Here is a 25335-nt window from a genome sequence, read left to right as displayed (position 1 = left end):
AACTGGCAGCCCTGAGGGAGCAGGGTAACAAGAGGTTTTATGGTGTCACAAGGCAGCAGTGCCTACACACAGGCTTTAGGCTGAGCTCCAGCATGTCCTGGGAGTAACAGACCCCACTTACAACACTTTGTCTTGGGCACCCTTTTGAAGATGAGTTTTCTTTACTGAGGGGAACAGACGCCCTCGACAGCACAGATGGCGTCTCTGCAAGCAGAAAACTCAGCAGGGCCAACTTCCATTAAAAATCTTTATTTTCAAATACAACTCATGATTTGTACATGGTAAGAAACTCCATCACCATGTGCGATTGGTCTGTGCAAAAGGCGGCTTTGCTCAAATCCAGTTTTCCTGCACAGGGCTCTTTTCCAAATGATACTGGAGGTAGGGGTTTTGTTGGTTTTTAGTGTACAGTAATTAGCAAAAATGAAAACAAACAAACAAAAAACCCCCAAAACCAACCCCACAACTCAAACCAAACCCTAAAAAGGAAAAAAAAAAAAAAAAAAAAAAAAAAAAAAAAGAAAAAGGGTAGTAAGGCAAATCTGGAGAATTCGCTCGATTCTGTGACAGTGGATTCACTGAGAGTTCATCCTTTTGATCCCTGTAAGGACCATTCACCTCAGAGCTGGACTTGATCCTGGTGGGTCCCTTCCAACTCTGAATATTTTGAGATCTCTAATTATAGAGGTGCGTCCACAAGTCACCTAATACCTTCAATTTTGTCTTTCAAAAAAAAAAAAAAAAAAACCAACCAACCCCCCCAAAAAAACCAAACCAAACCAAAAAAAACCAAAAAAACCTCCCCACAAAACAAAACAAAAAAACCACAGAAAAACTCAACCCAATTGATTCACAGACCCGGGCTATGGAATCACACGGAACAAGAAAGCCTCGACGCTGTCATTACTGAAAAAATTGATGGGTATTGGTAAAATCTATGTAAGTCCAATTAAAGAAAGAAAAAAAAAAAATAAAGAAAAACAGAGCAAGAGTGAATGCAAGAAAGAGAGACAGAATTCCTTCCCCACTGCTTTGATTCTAGAGGGGAAAAAAATCCCCCAATAATTTAGCTCATGTAAGTTGAGAAAATGAGAGCAGCTGAAAATGAATATGATACACCTTGAAATTCACTTCCAAGACCAAGAACCAAAGATTGAAGCATTTTAGAACACTGAAGCAATCTGAATCTGAAAAAAAAAAAATTGTTCCAACTATCTTAAAATAGCTGTTTCTCAGAGCTTCTAGCAATAATTTTGATTAAATAAAAATCATACCAATTTACATTAATTCTCTATATCTTCTTTTAAAAGAAGTCCCTCACTCTTTTAATGACAAAAGTGCATCCAAACCCAGCAGAGATTCACTGGTGCCACCAGGTTCTTTTAGCAGCTACTCAAGGTTTTCAAAAATAGCTTACACTTCTTGCTGTAAGAAGGGCCTTCCAAACCCTTGTTTGGGAGAAGTATCCGAATTATAAAAATCTGAAGTAATTTATTATCAAATCCAGAATTTAAATAAAAGCAGATTTTTTTTTTCCTTGCAAAGACAACTGAAGAAAGTAAAAGAATAAAAGCATGCACTCCAAACTTAGAGGTGAAGACAAATATACTTATCTATACAGGCACTGGCAGACGCAATTTAATGGTTACTCGTTGTAACACACACCCCACCCTACAATACATTTTTTCATTCACTAATCACTGAGGTACCAATATTCAAGAATGGAAAAATTCAATATTGAAAAATAAAACCTAAAATTGAAGCCTTTTTTTTCTTTTTCTTCTTCTTCTTCCCCAGAAAACTATGGCAATTTTTGTATGAAATGTTAGTATACTTATAGAATTTTACAATCTACATTGGCTTTATTTTGAATTTTCGGGAACCAAAAGCGGCGTTCCCATCCAGGTTTTCTCTGATCGAACGTTCAACTGTGTGGATGTCCTAAAGAGTCAGCAGACTTGCAAATGAATGAACACATCTTGGCTATCACCTGGCACATCTGGCTGGTACCAAAAGGACTCGGAGTCTGAGACAATCGGCTTTAATTCGGAACAAATGCGCCATGCCAAAGTGCAACGAATGTGTGCGACACTCAATGGGACACACTGACAGGTTTAAGAGCTGCATGGAAAGTACTAAAGTCCACCTTGCAAAGCAATTTGGGACAAATTGCATTGCATGCAAAGGACAACTCTGCGCTGCTGGGACGTCGCTTGCTGGCCGGGATGGGGTCTCCTAACGCAGCCATAGTTTCAGACGCAGTGCATCCACTCCATTTAAATAGTATCTGAACAGCCTCTTGTCTCGCACAAAACCAAGGTTTTCATAAAGTTTCAAAGCAGACTTATTTGTGATTTCTGTTTCCAATACAACCTTTAAGGGAGAAAAGAAATAAAAAAGAAAGAAAAAAAGCGTGTCGTGTTAGTTGGCAGTTCCAAGTACGTGATTGCTGAACCAATTCCCAAGGTTTTATTTAAAGGTATGCTTGTTAGCAATGAATGGAAGTCATTTCTTCTTATCTTTACTTCATTAAGCAATATTTCCACATTAAGCATCCATTCCCACATTAAAAAAAAACAACCATAATATAGCAGTTCATCCACAACTGTAATTGTAAACAACATTCAAGGTTTTAGTTCTTGGCTGTAAAAACAGTATTTCAGTTCACCACCTTATAACAAAGGTAAAAACCACATCAACAAACAAATCCCAAAGATCCTCTGTCTCCCAACATCCTCCCCCAAAACCCAAGCTACCAAACAGGTTAGGGTCCAAAATATACTTTGAATGAGTAACTGAACTTCTGCATGTCACAAGAACTTGGCACATGAGGATTTAATGATTTCATATCTTTGACCCCTGATTCCTTGCAGTTAGATGCAGACAAAAGCTTTGAATTGACACCAGCATTTGCAGTGAATATTTGTGCTCAACACAGGAATCACAGAGTGGTCTGGGTTGGAAGACACCTTCAAGATCATCGAGTTCCACCCCCCTGCCATGGAGGGACACTTTCCAATATCCCAGGTTGCTCCAAGCCTGATCCAACTTGGGTACCAGCAAATACCCTAAACCCAAATCACAGTGCTCACCAGAAGAATAAGGAGAGCTTTCTGTATTTTTCCCCCTCTGTTGGTAAGACCCCATTTGCAGAAAGACCTGTCAGAAATAACTCAGACCAAACCCAAGTCCAAGAGTGGTCCAAATTAAGTCAAAATTGTCTCAGAATTGTCAAGCACAGGCAAAAAAAAAAAAAAAAAAACAAACAAAAAACCAAAAAAAACCTATGCTGGCCTTAACAAGACATTAATCACAAAACTTCATAATTTTTCAGAATTGTTTCTCTCTTTTCTCCACATGCACTGACCAGAGCTCTACCATAACTGACAAGCCCTGCATCACCTCCACATAATAAAAACTAATTCTGCCTCTTGTCTGGTGTCCAAGTCAATTATTTAAGGTTCTGCTATTAGCAAGAACACAGGCTGAACTAACAAGGCCTGGCCTCTACACACGCCCTGACAGTGAACATCCACATATTAAATAACAGGAGCTGATGATCACTGTAGAAAGACCACAGAATGAAAATACAGGACCAAAATATCAGCCTGGATTTGTAGAACAGCAAAGTCCATCTACTTCGTGGCTTCTGTGGCATGCTTCCTTCAGGCACACATTCCCACTCCCTTTTCCCTGGCCTCTCCTGCCAGCTCTCAAGGCTGGTTCCTGAGCTCCTTCCAAAGCCACCTGGCAGAAAATGTTTCCTTTTTCTCTCCACGGGCTTTGTTTTCTGCAGTCTGAGGAGTGGCTAGGCCAGTGTGAAAGGGGGAGGCAGCCAGTGGTTAGAGTGGCCTGAAACTTGAGTCAAATATATACATTAAAAGGATTTTTAAATCTTATTGGAGGTGACCAGTCTGGCTGCCACATTCCAATGGGCAATTCCACTTCTGTTTCTCTGTGTAAGGATGTTAAAAGAACAATGAAGCTGGGGATAACAACCCAATGGACAATATAAGACCTGGAAACAGTTTTACAAAAAGGAACAGAGTCACACATTGAAATATTAATCATCAGAGTTCTTAAATTACAGCAGGGCAGTTTTGTAGCTGCACACTTAAGACAACCTAATTCACTTCTGAGTTTTGTGACAAGAATGAGAGATTGAATTTCTCTGTTTGGCACTTCCCAGAACATTACTAGCAAGTCCTGTGGGCTGATGGAGTACTCCTAACATCCTTCATCCATTAAAATGGATAACTATTAATCTGTAAGAAATTATGGAAGCACCACCATTTTGCTGGAGAGGGCTATTTTCTACACATTGTACAACTCCTTAACTCCAATTTAAACAAAACATTGAAGCCAAAGAAGGAATCTGACCTGTGCAGAGGATTATTTATTTGAGCTCTCAGCTACCAAGGGCATTCACTCTCTCAATGGTTCAGTAACCTGGCAGAGTGATGTAACAACTCTCTATTCAACTGCAAGCACCAACACCTGGCAATGCTAAAACACTTCCAGCACTGCAGGTGATTGAGCTGAAGGGAGTGGTTAAATGTTGAAATACAGGTTTGTTGGAATCCCTCTACCTATGTGCATGCTCATCTTGAAAGCAAATGCAAGAGATTTGCTCTGGTATTTCTAAGGAAGTCTCGGCACAATGAAAAGTAATTCCCTGATCTCAACATACTGCAGCTGAAGACATGTTTCTGTTATCTGAAAAGGAAACACAGGCATATTTTATTCAGATTTCATTAGCTTCCTCTGGTGAAGAATGTATCTCTTCCTGTGTGAGATTTTCAATCAAGCTCCAAACCTTCAACTGTTACATTTATTTCTGCTCTTGTAGGTTGATTTTGTTGTACACATATGCCTGTTAAATCCTCTGATAACACAGCAACACCCCCAGTGAAGGGCAGCAAAGCTCTGATGAGATTTAACAGCATTTGCTGCTCAAGCTGCAACTTTCTGAAGGTTGTGACATTCTCTTTTATCTTAAATTTAATAAACCGAACATTTTAGCTCAACTCTAATATTAACTGGGTTTAGAAGCAAAAAGATTTCTATATTAAGAGTGGAGTGCAATGTTCCTTGTTGCTACATTTTCACGCCTTTAATTTATTCCTGAACTGAAGCCAATTGGAGTGGTCAAGCCTTCTTGCTTCTCCAGCTCAAACTCTGAAGGAACTCAAGTTTAAAACCCAAGTCATAGAATGGATACAGCCAAATCAAATGCAGAAGTCCTCTCAGCACTCAGAGGAGGTTGCTATTCTTACTTTTACGTCTGACAGATCATCAGACTCAAGTTATGAGAGATTGTCCAGGGTCCTTAATAAATTTAACTGCCTTAACTTTTAAAGAAAGGCACTACCCAAAACTTAAGGCTCATACTTTTTATGTTTTATAGACTAAGGAGAAACTAAAAATATCAGTAATGTAATGATTTCAAATAGGATTCCATAAAAATACACAATTCATTTTTACTAGTGCTGAATTAAAATGACACACCTACTAGTGTGGTCAAAAACCCCACTCTAAATCACCCTGATGTTCCAGTGGAAGTCCCATGATAATCTGTGGTTCCCTTTCATGTTCTACATTTTTGCTTAAAAAAGGTTTTTTAAGTCCCACTTACTGGAGTCTTATTTTCATTAGTTACCAATCCATTCACTTCATATTACTGAAATATTATTTACATATTACTGTATTATTTACAGTAATATTTACATATTACTGTATTATTTCAGGAATATGAAAGTGAATGGATTGTATGCAGATTCCTCAAGTCATTTGTTACAGACGGAAAACCTGTGTATGAACAACTCCTCCTTTCTAATTGTAACTAAGGGATGTAACAGTTCCACAGGATGGTCTTCAGCTACAGAGTTTTGGGAAATTGTGCTTGCCAGCAAAAACAGTGCAAAAAGCAGCCAGCCACCCACCTTGCTGCAGCCAGCACATGCTTTTCTTTTTTTAAACTGGAAGAAAAATACTTCCAAAACTTTGGAGCTGAAAGCAGAACTATTCGCCTTCACCTGATTTATTTCCATGGTTCACCTTTTCTATGCAACCAGCCCATAGTTATCCTAAATCACTGTGATCTACTGGAAACTCAGCCCAGTACAGTTCACTACTCCAAATATCTGAATTCATGATCAAATACCTGAGAAAGTCACAAAGGTAAAAAAAAAAAAAAAATAGAAATCAGAGATGCCTAAGTTTTGTAATGTTATATGCAGACACTCCAGCTGGAAGCTGCTGTGTGAGTGCTTTCTCCAGGCCTGAAGGTTATTTCTGGCTGAAGCACCCACCCCCAACAGCAGATCACTTCCCTGGTTTCTATTCTAATGTAGGCCATGGCCAGCTCCATGGCCAGCTCCTCCCCTGCACACAGATTCCATTCCACTCAATTCACCTCCTCACTTACTCACTCCACAGCTTTCCCAGAGAAAATCTTCCACACCCCTGAGGAAGACTCTGCAGCCTGCACAAGCTGCCTCTCAAGCAGGTGCTCACCACTGTAGACCACTCATTCCATAGGCCTGCCTTGGTTTATTCCCACTAAAACAGCCTACAGGGGGAAAAAATGTCCTTAAACACCAGAACATTGCAGCAGGCTTTGAAATGCCACCTATCAGCTGTGATTTGTCAAGATTTTCATCTGTGGTGTTGTATAAATCCTTTGTTTTTCAGGACTCAACGCTGGTACCTCCAAAGCCAAATTTGTAATACTTTGAAAAGCAACACAGAGTGAGGCATTTATCAGATTCTATGCCACAAATTATTAAAATTAAGTCTATTTACTGCATCTATTCCATAATTAAATTGAAGGGAAGAGTTTCTAAGCAGCCTTTGGAAATTTTTCACGACACCCACAGCTGCATATTCATGTTTTTAATCCTATTCCAAGCAAGTTTCAGAAAATAGCATTTTGTTTTTAATTGCACTCCATCTTATCTCAAAAAACAGTATCTTTTTATTTTCATCAGGATTCTGATTTTATTAAAAGATGTAGAAAAATACCTTAAAAGCTGCAGGGATGATTAAACTATTTCTATGCCTCACACGGCCAAATTATTGTGATGCACTACTTTGTGTTTGATGAGCTTTAAGCAGCAATTAACCAGAAACTGATCTCCTGACAACTGTTGTGAAAACTGGTGAGACCCAAGAGGTGGGCAGAGCTTTCCATGGGTGCCTAGTTAGATTTCTGAGATTCTGGTCTGACTGAAAGCTCAGCACTCCACCACATAGTACAAGTAACCAACACCCTTATTTCACACCATTTTGGGTATGTGGAAGAAGCCTACTTGGTGGCAAAGGAAAAAAAAAACCACAAACATGAAAACATTGGCTGTTTGGTTGTGGATAACCTGTATGTGTTAAAGAACAACATAAATAAAAATAAGTGTGGGTGTGCCTCAGTTGATTTTGTGGAAAAATAATCAGTACAATACTCTGCTTCTATTCCATGCTCCCTAAAGGGCTCCCAGTTCAAAATTTAGTGCCAGCACAAGACTCAGCTGGTGCAAAAGCCCCCAAAAAGCAGGGGATGAGTTTGGAATCGTCATTCTACAAACAGCAGCCCCAAAACCATGGCTGCCCCCATCCAGCACACAATTCAAGGAGTCTGAACTGTAGTGCCTTTGAATAAAGAGACAGAATCCGAGAAATGCCCTCTGCCCCTGGTCCAAAGCATTTATACAGCACCAGACAGGAAAATCTGTGACTAAGACTTAATGAGACCTTACTGCAGACCTGTAACCCTTATCATATTTATTTCATGTTTATGGAGATAAAAAAAAAAAAAACAGGAAAAAGGGATCTTGGATTAATATGATTTCCAGTGGTGGAGGAAAAAGACAGACACTGAAGAGGTTACTGTTAGAGGTCACCTGTTAGACAGTCCAATCTAGAAATGAATTTCCATGAGGAGTAGCACACAGACATTCAGAAATTATACAGTAATTACTGCAACTCAGAGCTTGAGTAGAAACATCCAGTTCTGCTCCTGACTCTCTAATAACAGTGGGCAATTCACTTCCCTTCTCTGCATCTCACTTCTGCAGCTGTGGTGTGAACACTGTAAACCTGATCCTCAAGTATTTACCAATTTTTTCAAAATCTTGACTAGTCTAGAAATGGGAAATCAACTCAAAACCATAGTGGGGAGAACAAGTCAACCAGCCTCTTCTTGATTAATTCAGTAGGCAAGTAGTAAAGGAGATTAGAGGAAAGCATTTTAGAAACCAGGGTAGAAGCAAGAAGCCAAAATAAAGAACTTAAAAGAATTACAGACTGCACTGTACTGCCCAACTACAACATAAATTAGAAGGTGAGGGGGAAGAAGACACCAGTAAGCAGAGGCATGAAGGGATCTGAGGGAAAGAATAAATCTCCCAATGAACGAAGCTAGAGCACAGGCAGGGATGCTGCAGGAAGAGAAACACAACAAGTGGAAAAATAAACTGGAGTGTGTGCCAAAAGTCCTGTGACACCAATTGTAGCTTTGCATAAGAAATTTCCCCACGGGGCAGTGGGACAATTGAGGGAGCAGCTGAAGTGAGGTAACAGAGAGATCAAAGGCTCATTAACTATGACACACTGAAATGACAGTGCTCACGTATCAGGAACAACTGCACTGTGCCAAGGAGCTGGAAGTTAAAGGGACAGATAACCTGGTTAAGGAGGATGGATGGATGGATGGATGGATGGATGGATGGATGGATGGATGGATGGATGGATGGATGGATGGATGCAGGGAGAGTCCCTCACAAGTTAAACAAGGCACATAACAATAGAGCTGCTTTATGTATATATTTATATTTAAAAAAAAAGCAAAGCAGGAACTGGAATCTGGTGAAAGAGTAACAACTTATAGGGCAGGGAAATTTGCCAGTGGTTCAGTCACTCCCCCTGCACGTCTGTGTTGCTGTGCTAACCCACTGCAGCCCTGTTCTGTGCAGTGTCAGAACAGCCTGAGGAGTGGCTGTGATAAATCCACATTCTGCAGCAGCACAGCACACACTGTTCTGTGCCTGGGTGTACTCTGAAGGGATGGCAGGGCCACACAGGACATGCTCATCCCACTGCTCAGCTGCACCTCAGACTGGGGCCCTTGCAGGAAAAAGGGCCTGAGTGAAGGCTGAGGAAGCTTCACAAGGTAAATTGCTGAATTTCAGCACTTAGGACAAATTTAAAATTGCCTGCTTGTGCCATACTTTTTTTAGAGGTTGTTTTCCCTTTTATTATAAAGGAGCTTCTTACCAACTTATTTCCCACTTAAAAAAAGTCCTGTAGAAGAAAAACCTGTTAAATGAATCCACATACAAGAGAGTGCAAACCATTTACATTATGAAAGTTTTGATTATAAAATCTTACCTCATCACAATCTCCTTCAACCATAGCATAAATAGCTTTCTTAACCAAGTTTGTACCTGAAACACAGATTTCAGTAAGTGTCAGAGTTGCAGTGCAAAACAAAAATGCCAGTTTACATATGACTAATGTGTGCTACCTACATGGCATGACACCTGGGGAAAGGAGGGAGGAAAGAAAAACAAGGAGTTGCAGTCAAGCTGCAGTCTCAAGTTTGAACACTAAAATAATCTGTGAAGTTATCCAGAGACTCAGCTCAAGTGCAAGATTCTTGTAACACAAGGATATTAGAAACTGGCTGCTATGCTCAACATGGTGTTAAATATAGCCTTCCAAGATGTGATTCATTCCTTTTTGTTGCATTTAAAGTCAAAATCTGCTGGCATGTACTTGAAGGACATTCATCTTCCATGGGAATTTCCTCTTACTAAAACAAATACTTGTATTAGTAACAGAACTTATGAAACCACTCTTTTTATGGCTCACTCCCATTTGGGTTTGCTAGTATTTAATAATATTCTTGAAGCCCATCCCTTCCCCTCAGTCAAGCATTAGTTTAATTTTTTAATCATTATTTTTCATCTATTTCACAACAGTTCTACAAATGTAATATCCCTACCTGTCTGTAGAATTGGGGTGAAATTGAAAGTTGATTTCAAAGTTATTAGTGGAAAAAACTGCTGTTCAGTGAAATTGCATAAATCTCACTTCCATAAGAAGGCTATGGAAAAGGAAAAAAAACCCCAAGGAATCTACAGAATGTTTTAAAATATTCTCAAAACTTTAATCAGTACAGATTTTCATTGAAGGTGATGATAAAACTGTTCTACATTTAAAGCAGATCTTCAGATTAACAGCACACTTTGAGAAACAGCAAGGTGGCAAATATAGGAAAAAGTCAATATATATAATGCTAAAGTAAGCAAGGCTTTAAAGATAAATTCTATGTATGTGATTCTAATTTAACAAACTGACTAAAGTGAGGGAAAAGTCTTGCAGTGATCTTCATAATAACAGCATTAGCTCTTATTTACTTCTGAATCCAAGCACCTGCAATTAAATTATGGCAGACTCCTTCATGACTCAGCTAAAAGGAAGGAGAGACAGTGATTTCTCAGTATCCTCTTCCTCTGCTCCACTACAGAAACCAACAATGGCTTTTGAATTGCACTGGGGAAAGAAAAAATCTGCACATGCTTGAACAGTCATGGTAATGTGTTTTTTTGGAGGGTTTTTTTCTGGAAGAAAGCAAACACAATGGTACATTCTGCAATGGATCACTGTAGTTTTTGATTGCAAGTAATTTTCTGTCTTTAATCACAGAAGCATGAGCTGTTCAGTGTGGATGAGTGGTGAAGCACAGTTCTAAGCTTTGGAGCTGACGTCTACATTTAGTTAAAAATACCTTACATAATGTAATTTTACAATAACCAGCATGAAAAAATTAAGTTCCATAAGAAGAGATATTTAATTAAGCCAACTTGGCTAACTGGAGTTAGAATGAAAATCCCTTCACCAGGGCAAAACTGATTCATGAGAAAGGGCAAACTCCCTGCCAAGAGTGATTTCTTTACCATGTACCTTCCCAACAAAACAGATCTCCATTTCAATCATTCAAGTAACAATACACAGCTATTTTTCTTCCCTGATTAATACAATAATGAGCTCCATACATTCTCTCTGATGGGCAATATATGCATAATTTATAGGGGGAAGTCAGGAAGTAAGTTCACTGTAAAAAAGGAGCCTGAACACAACATGGAAATACAGTGATGAGGGCACAAATAAAACCACAAAGCAGTACCCACTTATTTGGCAGTGGTAGAGGCAGGGGTAAGGGGCTGCTGCCTGCCTTTCTTTTTAGCCTTATCAGATCCCAGGTGTGAACCTCACAGGGCATTTCAGGTTATTTTAACAAAATCAGAAAAGCCACTGGGGAGCTCGTGTGGTTGAGTAAGGTGAGGATGACACACAAAGCACCATATCCTGAAGTTCAGTTCAGCTTAAATCTTTATGACAGCTACAGTTATGCCAGCTAGAGCATTTAAGGAAGAAAGAACAAAAAAGGCTATTCTTACCAATTCCTTTTCTTCTGTATTTGGAATCCACTGCTAACATGGCTATATAACCTCTGCGGAACATCTTTTTGTGCATATCCAGCTTGCAGACGATGGCACCTACACACTCTTCACCTACCATGGCCTTAAAGACAAACATACACGGATGGAATTCTCAGTTTGGGATACACAGTGCTACCAAAAGCAGTAAACCAGTTCATTTTTCAAGTGAAAGAGCCACAGAAAATTTGTTTGTATAAAGCTATGAGAAAGGTAACGATGTAAATTTTCAAAGCATCTCCAAAAGTATTGCTAAGATTAAAAGATTTAATTGCTTTATTACATTCCAATAAAGTTCCAGGACAATTAACAACCAATAAATTATTCCTGGAGGGAACCACATTATCATTTCACAAAGTCTGCAGGTAAGAACACGTGTGATTAAGAAGGGAAAATAAATAAAATAAATGATCAGGTTAAGGCATAAATTACCCTTTCATATGGGCTTCTACAGAGGAAAAATGTCCATTCCTGTTTTATAGTGATCTGAATTTTCCTGTACAAGGGCTGTGCTAAATAACATGCTTAATTTTTGCCTAGTTTTAATGTCAAGGCCACAAAGGATCAGAGAAAAGTGTTGCTGCATTTAATCTTTAGACACTGTCGTTTTCAGTCATATGACACCGGGAGAACAAACAAAAAAGCACAGTTAATTTCACACATTTTAACTATTGGGAGATTTCGTTTGTTCAGAGCTTTGCACTGGCAGTTAATCCCAGTGGCATTGTCACAGTAACTGTGGTCAGGGAGATGTAGGCACTCTGAAATATTAACAAGAAAAAACCCAAAAAGGAAAGGACCCAACTCCTCCCCAAACACTCATCAAACCACTTGCACACCCAGTATGTTCACCAACATTTTAGCATGAGAGAGAGGAAAACTAAGTAATGTTAACTGAAGGATTAGGCAGCACAAGGGATTAATGACATTATAACCTGCAGCAGTAGAACTGAGTAATGCTGCAGAGTGGGAGAGCATCCAAGGGGAAAACAAATTCCTGTACACTCAGGAAAGATGGGCAGAGATAAAAAGAACCTCATAATTTTACATATGGGTGTGTGAGTGGATCCACAGCCTTTGACAGACCTGCAGGGAGCACCAGCCTTGGGCTCAAGTGCAGCAGCTAAACCAGGACTACAGCACATGATTGGCACAAGCATGTGCTGGCACAAGAGCTGTGGACAATCCAAATTTACAACTCTAAGACATGTCAAATGAAAAGGACTTGCTAGAGCCAGCACTGCCAGACCTCAGAGCAGCCACCTGTGAAGCCAGAGCTCACTGCTCCAAAGTCTGTGGTATAAACTCAACTGCCTGAACCCTCGTGCACAGCTTGTAGCTAAAGCTCCAAGGACAGAAGATTCCTTCCTGCAGGTCATACTGCAGGCACAGTCTCTTCACCTCAAAAAGAATCAAATCTTTGAGCACCTCCACGTGGATGCTGGGTTATTAACCAAGTCAGCTGTCAACCAGGAGCTGCAGCAAAGGTGAAATGAAGCAGCCAAAAAAAGTACAAGCTGCAGTTCCAAAGCCCTATGATACAGCATGATTATAACCCCATTCCTAATGTAGCTGAAGCAAATATAACTATTGCTAAGTTTTTATTTGGCAGGAAAACACATTTCAGCAGTATCCAAGAACAACCCCGAACAATCTAACGAGTGGTTTTTAAAATAACAAACAAAAACTGCAGCATGATCTAACTGGACTGAAACACAGAGCCTCTAAGCAGTCTTTCATTTGTTCCAAAACACAGGTTATTCCACAGAAAAGAGGAGCTGTGCCCATAATCAAGCAGTGTATGCAAAGTTTTAGCTCAAGGCAAGTTCTGTATCTCGGCTCAAACCTGAGAAAAGCAGGGAGTTAAATAAAGAGTATCATCAGACAAACTGCTCAGAACATTGCTATAATTATGCAGACTACCTAGATGTAATCTTATACCTCACTAAAAAAAAAAGCACACCACAAACTAGCATGTTATAGTTGTGCTTTGCCCTGGAGTGAACACATGCAAACTGTTGATCCTAACAGTTATGTGGAGAATTTTCATTATATAAATATTTTTTAATTTTTTTTTTACATGCTTCAGGAGTAGTGATGCTAGATGCTTCTATCTAGATGCTTCCTATCTGAGCTCTTTCTTGTCCAGGGCACTTTTCAGAAAAGTTATACTCATGAAACATATATTTAAAATGCTAAATGAACAGCAAAGAATTTTGTTTTAGTGATCAAAGAAGCAAATACCCACTGGTTTTACCACTGCTGCCAGAGAACTGAATAAAGAATAACTCTGTTACCAGTTCTCCAAACCCTTAAATCTATTTCTCTCTCTTTAGGAAGGTAAGTCTGGCAGTTAATCTACAGCTGTTCCACTCACAAAGGGAGTGCTGCATTTCCACCTTATTTAGAGGGGTTTTTGTTGCCTTTCCTCTCCTTTCTCCTTCTTTCCAACCTTATCTAAAGCTGGAAATGAACCTAAACCGTGATGTGAAACCTTGCAGTTTAATTTCCTGGAGAAAGTTAAACTGTGTGAATAAAAAAGACCCAGACTGAAACAGGGAGAGATGTGAGGAGGGAGGAAAAGTAGCTCCCACACAACATCATTTAGGAAAAGATAATCATGGGCCAAATTTTCCTTTCAGGTATATGAGAGTACTTCTAAGCATGCAATTTTCTACAAACAGAATTCAGCCTCAGTCACTACTATATGTTATAAGCTCCACAGAGTACTATAAGATTTACTCCAATACTAAGTTATTAGTAGCAGGATTAACATGCATCAATCCAAATCCAATATTTGCATCATCTTTGTTCCTATGAATAAGTTTAAATGCTTAAAACAAACCAGATTTTAATATACTGGAAGAGGTAGTAGAGAAATGTCTGTAAATCAGCAAGAACATTACTTTTCACAGAATTAATCAATTTGTATTAATTTCATTATCAAAGATGCCATTATGTCTGCCAGCCACAGTCTGAGTATGCATTTAATAGCCAGATCTGGTGAATTTTGTTTAAAGGAGATTAAAACAGCCAACTAGCCCCAAAAGGGAAATATTTTGCAATTCAAACACAGCAGAACCTGCACTGCTGCACTGCATTTTTCCTTTCACACCTGCACCAAAGTGCATCCCAAAGTATCCCAGGCAGAGCTGGGTGGGAGCTGGCTCGCATTTAGGATCGTGTTACCGAATGCCATTAGTGCATACACTCAGGGTAATTAATTTTATCCTCACTCTGGCACTTCAGCCATAGCTCTCCTCAGTACCTGGCAAATCACCACCTCCCTCTGCTTCCCTCCATGAACCTGGACAGCAGCAATTCCCTCCTGTGTGAGGAGCACCCCCTGGAATAACTGCCCTGGCTGCTGTCACCTGCTCAGGTGCTGCAGGGACTTCAGTTTTCACAGAGCCACCAACAGCGAGAGACTGTCTGAAAGTGTGATCACTCCTAAAACCAAACTGGAATACAAAGTTTGCAAATTCTCCTACAAAACTACTTCTTCCTATGTCTGCCACGAGGCAAGGAAGACTTCTCAGACAACCTCCTAACTTTTCTGGTTCTTCCTTTAACCCCCAGGTTTTCCACAACTGAAGAACAGGGATGATGTCTTACAAGTCTTAATTTCAACATACCAAGACTCTTGAATCAAATCCAATTTTAAAAAATGCAAAGCATTAGTATAAAACAAGACTTAACTGCAGTCATTTAGGATTTACAACACATTTAAAACCACTTACATGGAATTAATAGGTTATTTTTAAACTTGTGAAAGTTTAAATTATAAATGCTGCTGTAGCTAGTGGCAAAGTTAAGAACCCAATAAAAGCATAGATTTTCTAGATTTTTCTTAAAAGGCAGCTGAGTGGTACAGTGAATTACAGGAGAGGTTACAACACTCAGCCTTTTATTACGTTCTGTCTTATCCAAACTCTGGCACAGAGCAAGGTTTCCTAAGCTCACCTCTCCCACGCTAAAGGATTTTGAAAACAATTTTCTGAAATATTTAATTTATCAGTCTGAAATGAAAGCTTCAGAACTTTAGCACAGCTAAGACTAGAAGCTACAAAACCACTTTAAAAGAAAGCTACAACGTTGAAAATGCATTTACAATCCATCTGGGAACAAAGATGTAAGTTGGCTTAAAAATACTTCACATGAAACACAAGATGCCCCTTGCCCCTGTCATTTTTTGACAGAAGAGTGGGTATCATTTGAGGAGAAGCTGGGCTGACAGAGCTTCTGAGAATAAATAAAAACCAGGCATTTACTGGGCACCCACACCTCATACACAGTGCAAACCTGCTCTTCTGAAGACAGGCAAAACATGAGTTGAGCCAGACAGTTGGGAGTTTTGCAGAATCCCAGAATGGTTTGGGTTGGAAAAGACCTTAAAGATCATCTAGTTCCAACCCCCTGCCATGCACAGGGACACCTTCCACTGGAAGTTTATGGAGGAAAATGTTATTACCTTGCCACAGTCCAGACAGTGCTGCAGTGGGACACCTCAGTGCCACATACACTGAGCAGTATTCCCAAGCTGCTACCCCTGAAGTCAGGATAACAGTTATGTGGATAAATTAGATATTGGGTTTAACAGGGTTGTAAGACTTCCAGTATCTCCAGGTCCTTTTGAAGTGGAATATTAACTTCTTGAGTATACAGTTAGGAAGTGGTCCGAGCCTGAAAATCTCTGGTCACTGCTGACCAGTCAGGGTTGGTCTCTGCCTTCCCTCCAGCTGTGCACTCCCACCTCTTCTCTTGCACCAGTGCCTGGGACATCCTACAGGAACAGATTTGGAGCTCTAAACCAACAGAGCATCGCCCCAAAACAGCTCAATACACACACATTCACAAGTGTATGCTGGTCAGAGGGGTACCTTGGCTCCCAAAAATCACAGAAACACAGGGGTTGGCACAAGGCAGGAAGAGGGAGTTGAAGAGAAAGGAAAAACAAGCACCAGCCTGGGCTGCACCAGCCCTTAGAGCAGCTGGGCAACTTGGGAAGGCCAAACCAAAATTCAGCAAGTTTCAGATCCGTGCAATAAAGTTAATAATGTCCCCAGAAATTAGCTTTGCATTGTCAACATAGGGAAATTATGTTTTAGATGGTTCACCAAATAAACCACCAGAAAGAGACAAGTGCTGATTATTTAGGGGAAATACACATCCCATCTCAAATTTCAGTGGTGTCAGTCCTTTCCCCTCACAGGGAGAGGAAAGGAAAGGTCCCATGACAGCACAGGGAGGACAGGTGAATGTGCTCTGGAAGACTTTTCAAATGGTGATGGTGAAATTCAGCAAAGGAATTGACTGAAGCCTTACAGATCTTTTTCCAAATACAATCAAATCACAGGCTAACTCCTCTTCCCAAAACACTCAAAACCCAGCCAAAACCTGAAACCAGAAGGGTGTGGGGCCACAATGCATTAAATCAAATGGTTCTATGAGATCAGGCACTAAGCTTCATGTTCACCATCCTGACACTTCTTGTTAATTGCAATATGCAGTCCCTGACTGAAGATAAATATTTTAAAGTAATTTATTGGACAGAAGTAGTTCAGGAATCCATTAACTGCAGGAACAAATTATATTTTATAGAACAGAAAGTTTTCAAGGCAACCTCTAAGAAACAAATCTCAAAATTATTAAAACCAGTCACAATAAACCCCAACCCCCCACACATGAATTTGAGTCATCATGCTGCAAGACCTTCAAATTATTAAGCAGATAACAATTTTCTGGCTTTAGACATTCACAGCCATATATTATTCTCTATACTTTTATGTACTTTACATTGTTTCACCTTTCAAAGAAATGGCAAATATATCAAGAAAAGTTTTGTTGATTCTTCATGGCTATCAAAAAATGAAGCTGTCACTACAAAATAAGCTTTCTCTCCCTTGAGTGATATCTTACTCTTTAAATGCACTTATTAGAAATCATCTGTTTTAGTTCTCTGTCAAACAACTTGTCACTGCTCTTCTCACAACAAAATTCTCCAGTTATTCCCTGACCAAAAAAAAAAAAAAAAAAAAAAAAAAAACCAACCAAACCCATAATGACTGAAAGTCTAAACAAATTGTGATCTAAGAGTATCCAACATTGCCTTGGCATTACCAGGGCTACACCTGATGCTCAAAGGATGGACTTTTGTAATTCTTGAGCATTTTACTCTCAGTATGAGGTAAATCAGTCACAGGAAGAGCTCAGCATTTGAACATCACTGTGCTCTGATCAGCATCCTTGTAATGGCAAACGTGACTCTGCATCCAGCAATGCTCTCCAATGTTTTCATATTCTGTTTTGTTCCAGAAGGTCAACATTTTACTTTGCTCAACTTCCTGTAATCCTACTGCACTCCCTTCAGCAGGGTTTTAAGAGGCACAGTTCTGCAAATCCTCCTACAAACCATATCAATCCTGCTATAAATTCTGGCAGATCCCAACCCAGGACCATTCAGGAAGTTGAAGGCCAGATTAGCCTCCCTTAGCCTCACCTCTTGTACTCATATTCTACCAAAATTTCAGAGATACCCCTGAACTGAAGGGTGTCTTGGCTCTGGCTAAATCAGACCTTTCAGAAGGGTGCCCAGCCTTAATTAAAACATCAAGAGAGACGAATTCATCATCTTCTTTAGCAAGGAAGTGCCACACACTCCCCTAAACGTTTTGTTTTGCACCTGTGAGTGTTCCTATGAGTTAATCAAGCACAGTAAGCTCTTGCTATGCACATACACTCCTCAGGCCAACTTCTACTCAGTTTCATTTACCTGTGGATGCACTGTCATCCTAAAAGCATGCAACTGAGACACAAAAAGTGCTAAACATTTAGGAAGGCAGGGGGGCAGCTAGACCAGCCCTTCAGTAGTGCAGTAAGAAGAATACAACACTAAATATTGTTAGTGCAGGGAGCCAACGTGAGAATTCCTGCGTGCTGCGAGCACTTTCACACCTGTAAAAGCAACACAGCTGGACTTGTCTTTGTCAAAGTAAGCTCACAGATCAAAAAGTCTACTAAACCTTTCACAGTGCCTCTCCACCTATCACTTAACATTTATGTGCCAGCCCTGCTTTAGTCAGTTTTAAAACCATTGTGCAAGAATTAGCAAGCAGTTACAAGGCATTAGTGGACTAAGTACTTTCTTTTTTAAATCCAAGCCCAGGAACTGAGACAGAATCATAAAATGAGCTACCAAAGGTCACAAAAGTCAATGTCAAAACCAAGATTAGAAGCCCTGAATTCCTGGATCCTAGCCCTGTGCTCAAACCCTTTCCCCAGCATTTAAAACATTTGTTAACAAATGTAGAACTTCGGGCACGTGCTTTACTGGTACCTGCACGGGTCACAAAGGGACAGGTATTTCCAAAAAAAGCTTGGCCTTACCCGCAAAAAGATTATTAGAAGTATTTCCACAAACGCCAACCCTTCCATCCTCTCCTCCCCAGCCCCAAACCACTCCCACCTCCTGCCCTCCCTGCTCCCTCCGGCACTTACCAAAAAGCAAAGTTGTGGCCAGTTGTGGATAAAATACCTGTATGTGTAAATGGAGTAGGGTTCGGACAGATCTTTGGTGATCAGTCTCATGATATCGGGCATCTGCAGCTCTGACTCATACTGGACGTATCGTATCGTTAGGTCCTCCTCGGGCTGACAGTCCGTTCCCGAGCCTTTCAAACTGCAGGCTGCTGCTAAGGACCCGGAGAGTAGCTGCAGGGACTCCTCCTCCTCCTCCTCCTCCCCTCCTTCATCCCCCTCCTCCTGCTCTTCCTCCTCCAAGCCAGTCTCTCCTGCCAGCCCATTGCGGGCTGCAGTCTTAGCAGCAGCAGTCGTGGTGGTGGCAGCAGGCTGGCTCCTGTCCCCTTTAGCTGGGGGAGAAGGAGGAGGAGAGGGTGCAGTCCTTCCCTGGGGAGGGAGGTGGTTGGCGTGGGGGGACGAGCAGGGCGCTGCGGTGGGGGGCGACGACTGCTGCTGTCCGGAGCCCATTGTTTTGCTGGCTCGCTTGTTCTCCAGCCCCTCGGGGGCCGCCCCAGCCTCCGAGCCGAGGATCTTGCCCTTGAGGGAGGCCCGCAGGTGCCGCAGCTCGGGGCTGATGAGGCCGTTGAGCTGGTGGTTGTGGTGCGGGGGGTGGTGGTGGTGGCGGTGGTGGTGGCGGTGCTGCGGGCCCCCCTTGCCGCCCTCGCTGCCTCCTCCTCGCTGCTGCTGCTGCTCCCGTCCGCCCGCGGGTCCCTCCTCTTCCTCCTCCTCCTCTTCGGCCTCCTCGTCCTGGGCGCCGGTGCAGGCGGCGGCGGCGGCGGCGGCATAGGAGGTGGCAGAGGAGGAGGAGGAGGAAGCAGCCCCCCCTCCTCCTCCTCCTCCTCCCGGGAAGGGGGAGAGCGTGTCCCCCTGCGGGGACAGGACGCTGCTAGGCCCCGGCGGTACCTCGGCCATATCCTACGGGAGAGACCGACACAAACTCACCGGGGAGGGGGAGGAGGGCGCCAAACCCAACGCGGGGCGACGGGAAGGCGGAGGGGAGGCGCGGCGGCCTCACGGGCCGCGCTCGGCGGGGCGCGGAGGGGGTGGGGGGGGGGGGGCGCGAACAAAGGCACGCACGGTGCCCGGGCCGCGCCTCGCCGCCCCGCCGCCCCCTCTGGCGGCTGCCCCGCTCCCCCCGCGGGCGGGGCCGTTCCCGGAGCGCTCGGGGCCCGGGGTCCCCCCGCCGCCGCCACTCACCGCCGCGTCTGGGCAGCTCCCGCTCCGCCGCCGCCAAGCGCGGCCGCCGCGGCCGTAAAACCCGCGGCCAGTTCCTGTCGGCCCTTACGACACTTCCTCCCTTGGCGGCGGCGCCTGGCGACGGCGGGGCGGGGCCGGCGCCCTCAGACGGGACCCGGGCAGGGAGCGGGACACGGGCAGGGGAGCGGGACACGGGCAGGGGAGCGGAGCCGGCTGGGTTGGAAAAAGCCCTCTGAGGTCTTTGAGCCCAGCCGATGGCTGAACACATCCAGACTCGGAGTGTCCTGAGCTGGCAGGAGCCGCGGGGATCATGGAGTCCCCCGCCTGGCCCTGCAGGGACACGCCAGCAATGCCGCCCTGTGCCTGAGAGCGCTGTCCCAGCTCCGAATTCTGTCAGGCTTGGCGCCGTGCCCATGCTCTGGGGAGCCTGTTCAGTGCCCAGCACCCTCTGGGGGAAGGACCTTTCCTGATATCCAGCCTAAACCTGTCGTGCCTCAGCTTCCCGCTGTTCCCTCGGCTGCTGTCACCCAGAGTGCCCAGATCAGAGCCTGCCCCGGGCTGCTCTCATGAGGAAGCTTTGGCTGCTCTGAGGTCTGGCCTCTGCTCCGGGCTGGACAGACCAAGTGTCCTCAGCTGCTCCTCATGAGGCCCCTGCAGACCCGTCCCCATCCCTGTGGCCTCCTCTGGATCCTCTGGAATGGCTTCGTGCCTTTTGCTTTCAACACCTCCAAGGATGGTGAACCCACCACGCCCCGGGGCAGTCCATTCCAATGTCTAATCACCTTTCCAGTGAAGAAATTCTTCCTGACATCCAACCTAACCATCGCCTGGCACATCTGAGGAGTATGTCCTGTTGTCCTGTCCCTGTTCCCTGAGAGCAGAGCCCGACACCCCCGGCTGTCCCCTCCTGTCAGGAGTTGTGCAGAGCCACAGAGGTCCCCCCAAGCCTCCTTTTCTCCAGGCTGAGCCCCCTCAGCTGCTCCTCATCAAACTTGTGCTCCAGACCCTTCCCCAGCTCCATTCCCTTCCCTGGACTTGTTCCAGTCCCTAAATGTCCTCCCTGGATTGGGGGGCACAGCGCTGGCAGTGTGGCCTCAGCAGTGCCCAGCACAAGGGACAGCCACTGTCTGTCTGCTCTGGGTTTTGTTAGCTCAGCCCAAGCCTGAGCAGGCACGGGCGCTGCCCACGAGGACGTTCCCAGCTGTGTTTAGTCTGGGGACAGGCGCCAGAGGTGTTTTGGTGACACTCTGTTGCAGATCAGAGCTCAGGAGTTGTTGCTGTTCCTTCCCAAAGCTGCACGAGGGACGTCATCCCTGCCTGGATAAGCCTTGGGCTGCGTTGTGTGATTGGTAACAGTGGAAATTCAGCAAGGCTGAAAGACTCTCAAGCCATCTCTGCTGCTCTTCCGCCTCAAATAAATTCTTTTAAGAGTGCTACTGGATGCCCCAGCAACAAACAAGTCCTTTAGATGTGAATATTATATTAATTTCACACAAGGTCCCTCAAAATGCAGAGAAATTGTGGTGGTTTTTTTTTCCTTTTCTCACATGAAGCTTTGCAGGGCCCTCATAAGACTTGCTCATTTTTGTTTGCTACAGTTATTTTTTCAAGGAAGTGACAGGTCTGGGCTTAAAAGTAAAAAACCAGGAACTGCTCTACATGTCCTAACAGGAGTCTTGAATTAGGAAGAATAAATAGTGTGGGGTTACAGCCTCCTGTTTACTAAGTGCTTAATGCTGAAGTAAAGTGGAAAAAAAGTAGAAGACCTGTTGGAAATCGAGGGAATTAAAGGCTTTTATTCAAAGCAATTACTTATAGAAATACTGAAATTTTGAGAAAGAAATGGGTATCTGAATCCTTTTACATTTATTTATTCTTTTCTAAGTCTCCTTTGCCCCATCCCTGGAAGTGTCCAAGGCCAGGTTGGATGAGGTTTGGAGCAGCCTGGGATAGTGGAAGGTGTCCCTGTCAATGGCAAGGGCATTGGAACAAAATGATTTTTAAGGTGCCTTCCAACCCAAACCATTCTGTGATTATTCTATGATTCAGAAAGGTTAATTCATCTTATCTCTCTCCATGTTGGCTTCGTGCTCTGCAGATCTGTTTTTAAACACTTCTCTGTGCTCCACAGAGGTGTTCACATACAAAACTGTGCTCAAAGGTTTCCTTTTTATTTTTGTGTCTGTGTTATCAGGCACCAAAGGACCCTTGTGGGCCCGATGGAGTTGCTCTGGCACAAGTTCACTGGCCTGGGGAAGTTTAAACAGAAAGAGCAAACAAATGTCAGCGCAGGACTGGCCCAAATTCTGCTCTCACTTGCCATGTAGCTGCTATGGGATTGGGAGAGTCCGAGCCACGTGTTAGGGTGATGTCTGTGTGAAGAAGAAAATCCAGGCCAGGAAACATTGTTAGAAAGGGTAAAGATTATCTAAATGATCATGAAAGCCTGGTCGGCTGGAAGGTGTTCCTGTCCATGGCATGGGGGGTTGGAATAAAAAGATCTTTAGGGCCCCTTCCAACCCAAACCATTCCATGGTTCTATGATTCTGTGGCTACTGCTGAGATATGCTCAGTCTAAGTTCCTACTATGCTTAAGGCTGTCTTAATTCTCCTCTCTGTTATGAAAACAGCTGCTTTGAAAATGCATGTTCTCAGCCAGAACCCATGCCTTTTTATTCTTCCCCCTAATTTGAGGTACATTTTGCTCCTTAGTTTTCCTCTCACTGCTTTTTGAACATCCCTCAGCTGTGAGCACACTGCCCATCACAAACCACATGTTCTGAGGCAGGGATGGGGCTCAGGCACAGGCCTTGCTGTTTGTCATTCTTTGTTCAGTAACTCTGTGACCATGCAGGTATCCATGGTTAATTTGTTAAGAAAACAGCAACTTAGCAAAATTTGGAAACTTAGTTCCAATATCTGTGTGAAGAAAGGGAGCTGCTGGTGGCCTTCCTCTTCTCTTCAATGCTCAAGGCAAGTACCTACACTTTGATTTCGTTTCACAGTTGCTCTCAAGGTATTATTATAGTAGAAAATGGACATCTAAACTTGCCTTTGTTCCCTGTGGTAACAAGGTGACATCCCAGCTGCACCAGAAATAAGGAGACCGGGGACAAAATATTGAGCTGTACTTAGTCTGGGCAATAAAATATAGGAGAAGGTCAGTGCTTAATAAAGAAGTTTTTTTTTTCTCAAAGAAGGAAAAGTAATTTGATATGAATGTGTGACACGGAAGTAGAACTGAAAAGTTCTCTGTTGTTCTTCACTTATTAACAAATATTCTTTTAAAAAGTTACTCCTAATGGTGACTGCATTACTTGAGCTCTGAGGACACCAGCAAAGCAGTAGTTAACTCTATTTTTCCTTTCCACCTGTCCAGATCAAAAATAAATTATATATTTTGGAATCTGCTTTTTCACATGGGCAAATAACAGTTTTTTTGTGGGACTTGTCAGTGCTATGGCCCTGAGGGTGTTCCCCATCCTGGGGTTTGCCCATCTGGGGTCAAGGTCAGCTTTGAGATTGATGCCTTGTGAAGGCTGACCTAGAGCAGAGACTGGACAGAGCTAAAGAATAAAGTAGGGATTTATTAGGAGGCCTCAATGGATCCTCCTTGGGCAGCACAAGAGCCCAGCCAGGGCTGCACCCAAGATGAACCAAAATGGTCCCAAAATGCACGACCGCTCACGGGGTCTCTCACTTTTGTAAGTTCTGCTCCATTGGCATATTGGAGTTCATTGTCCAATTCCAGCTCCAGCCCATGCAGTCCCATCCTTCTTGTTTTTCTCTCTCCAGCCCATGTTGTTTGTGCTCTTGGGCCTGAGATTTGGATCATTTCTCCTTGGTGCCCAGCTAGAGCAGGAATTGTTTTGTCTCCCTGCTCTGTGCAGAGAGCTCACCATCCCCTAATGTGAAGCTCAGAATTACACACTAAAGCAGCACAGAATGTGAAAAATAGAAAAGCTAAAACCTGAGGCATAAAGATAGGTCCAGCATGACATTCCTGCTTCACCCTGTGCTCCCCATGGACTTGTTGGGCCATCTGGGCTCAGCTGGTCACTGTCACCAAGGTGTCTCTGCTTGCTTTGCTCAGGTGTGTTGGGCTGTGCCTGTGACAGCCAGGCCACCCTGGTGTCCTCACCTGTTCTACCCAGCCCACCTCGCTGCCATGCTCAGTCCCCAGCTTCCCTTCCCTTCTGGAGCAGAGTCCAACTCTGCCATTTCCTGAGAGCAAGCCCACACCTCGCCATGGTGAGCAGGAATGTGCTGATTCCTTTTTTGTGATGCTTTCAAAATTTAGAGACAGGCACTGTGTGGGCAAAGATGCTGTCATTCCACTGAAGCAGCCTGGCTCTGGTCCTCTGCAGCTCCAATAAATACAAGGGAATAACAAAGATACCTGCAGGTCTGAAATCTCTGCACTGAACTCCACATTTAGAGAGGAAATGCAACGTGTGCTGGCAGAGGTGGGAATACCAGGTCTGTCCAAGTTTCTGAAGCAGCAAACAGAGAATCATATAAAAAGCAACACAGGGTTACAGGCACAGGGAAGGAGGAAATCAGGAAAACCAAAATGTGTATGCTTCAAATAGTGATGTTCAGTTCCCACTGAGGAAAGTGGCTGTTTGAGGGCAGGGAGGTGCTCAGGGAGGGAATCTGCCATGTAAAAGAGGTTAATGGGGAAAGGCTGCGGTTTGGGAAGTGTTGTAACGAGAGAAATCACAAGAGGGGAGTGTTGTACAGCACTCCAGCATCTGCAATTCCCACAGCACTGACCCCGTGCCATAATCCAAGTTTATTTTACCAGAGGAAGATACAAAAGTCACCGCCTGCATCTCTTTTGACAGCAGTAACATTTTCCTCCGTGTGAGACAAGGATTTGTCATGTCAAGATCAATAAGCAGGAGAATTGCCATCTCCACCTCTGCAGCTGTGTTGAAACCAAGTGTGAAACGACAGTGAGAGAGGTTTGACAGGTTAAAAAAAAGGAACACAAACCAGAGATGTGTGAAGGATGAGTCAGTCATGACAATATTTATTTCATTTCTTGGTCTTACCTCTTTTTTCATCCTATAAGTGAAATCATGTGAGTCTTTGATCACTGACTGGGAGCTGGCTGCTTTTT

At 43.2% G+C, this 25335-nt stretch overlaps 1 protein-coding gene across 1 annotated transcript; it reads right to left on the bottom strand.

Moving 5' to 3' along the window:
• Window positions 1-233: 233 nt before the first annotated feature.
• On the bottom strand, window positions 234-20278 carry NAA30 (N-alpha-acetyltransferase 30, NatC catalytic subunit). The gene is made up of 5 exons (XM_053945456.1): window positions 20211-20278; window positions 18993-19928; window positions 11457-11580; window positions 9382-9437; window positions 234-2373 (listed from the first exon to the last, which is right to left on the bottom strand). Exons 2-5 carry the CDS (start codon window positions 19923-19925, stop codon window positions 2236-2238), a joined length of 1251 nt encoding a protein of 416 aa, XP_053801431.1. The 5' UTR covers window positions 19926-19928; window positions 20211-20278; the 3' UTR covers window positions 234-2235.
• Between the last annotated feature and the right edge of the window lie 5057 nt (window positions 20279-25335).

This window comes from Vidua chalybeata, chromosome 6 (genome assembly GCF_026979565.1).
Source record: "Vidua chalybeata isolate OUT-0048 chromosome 6, bVidCha1 merged haplotype, whole genome shotgun sequence".
Classification (NCBI taxonomy): Eukaryota; Metazoa; Chordata; class Aves; order Passeriformes; family Viduidae; genus Vidua; species Vidua chalybeata.
The sequence above is the reverse complement of the archived record's forward strand: the minus strand, read 5'-3'. Positions and strand labels throughout refer to the sequence as shown.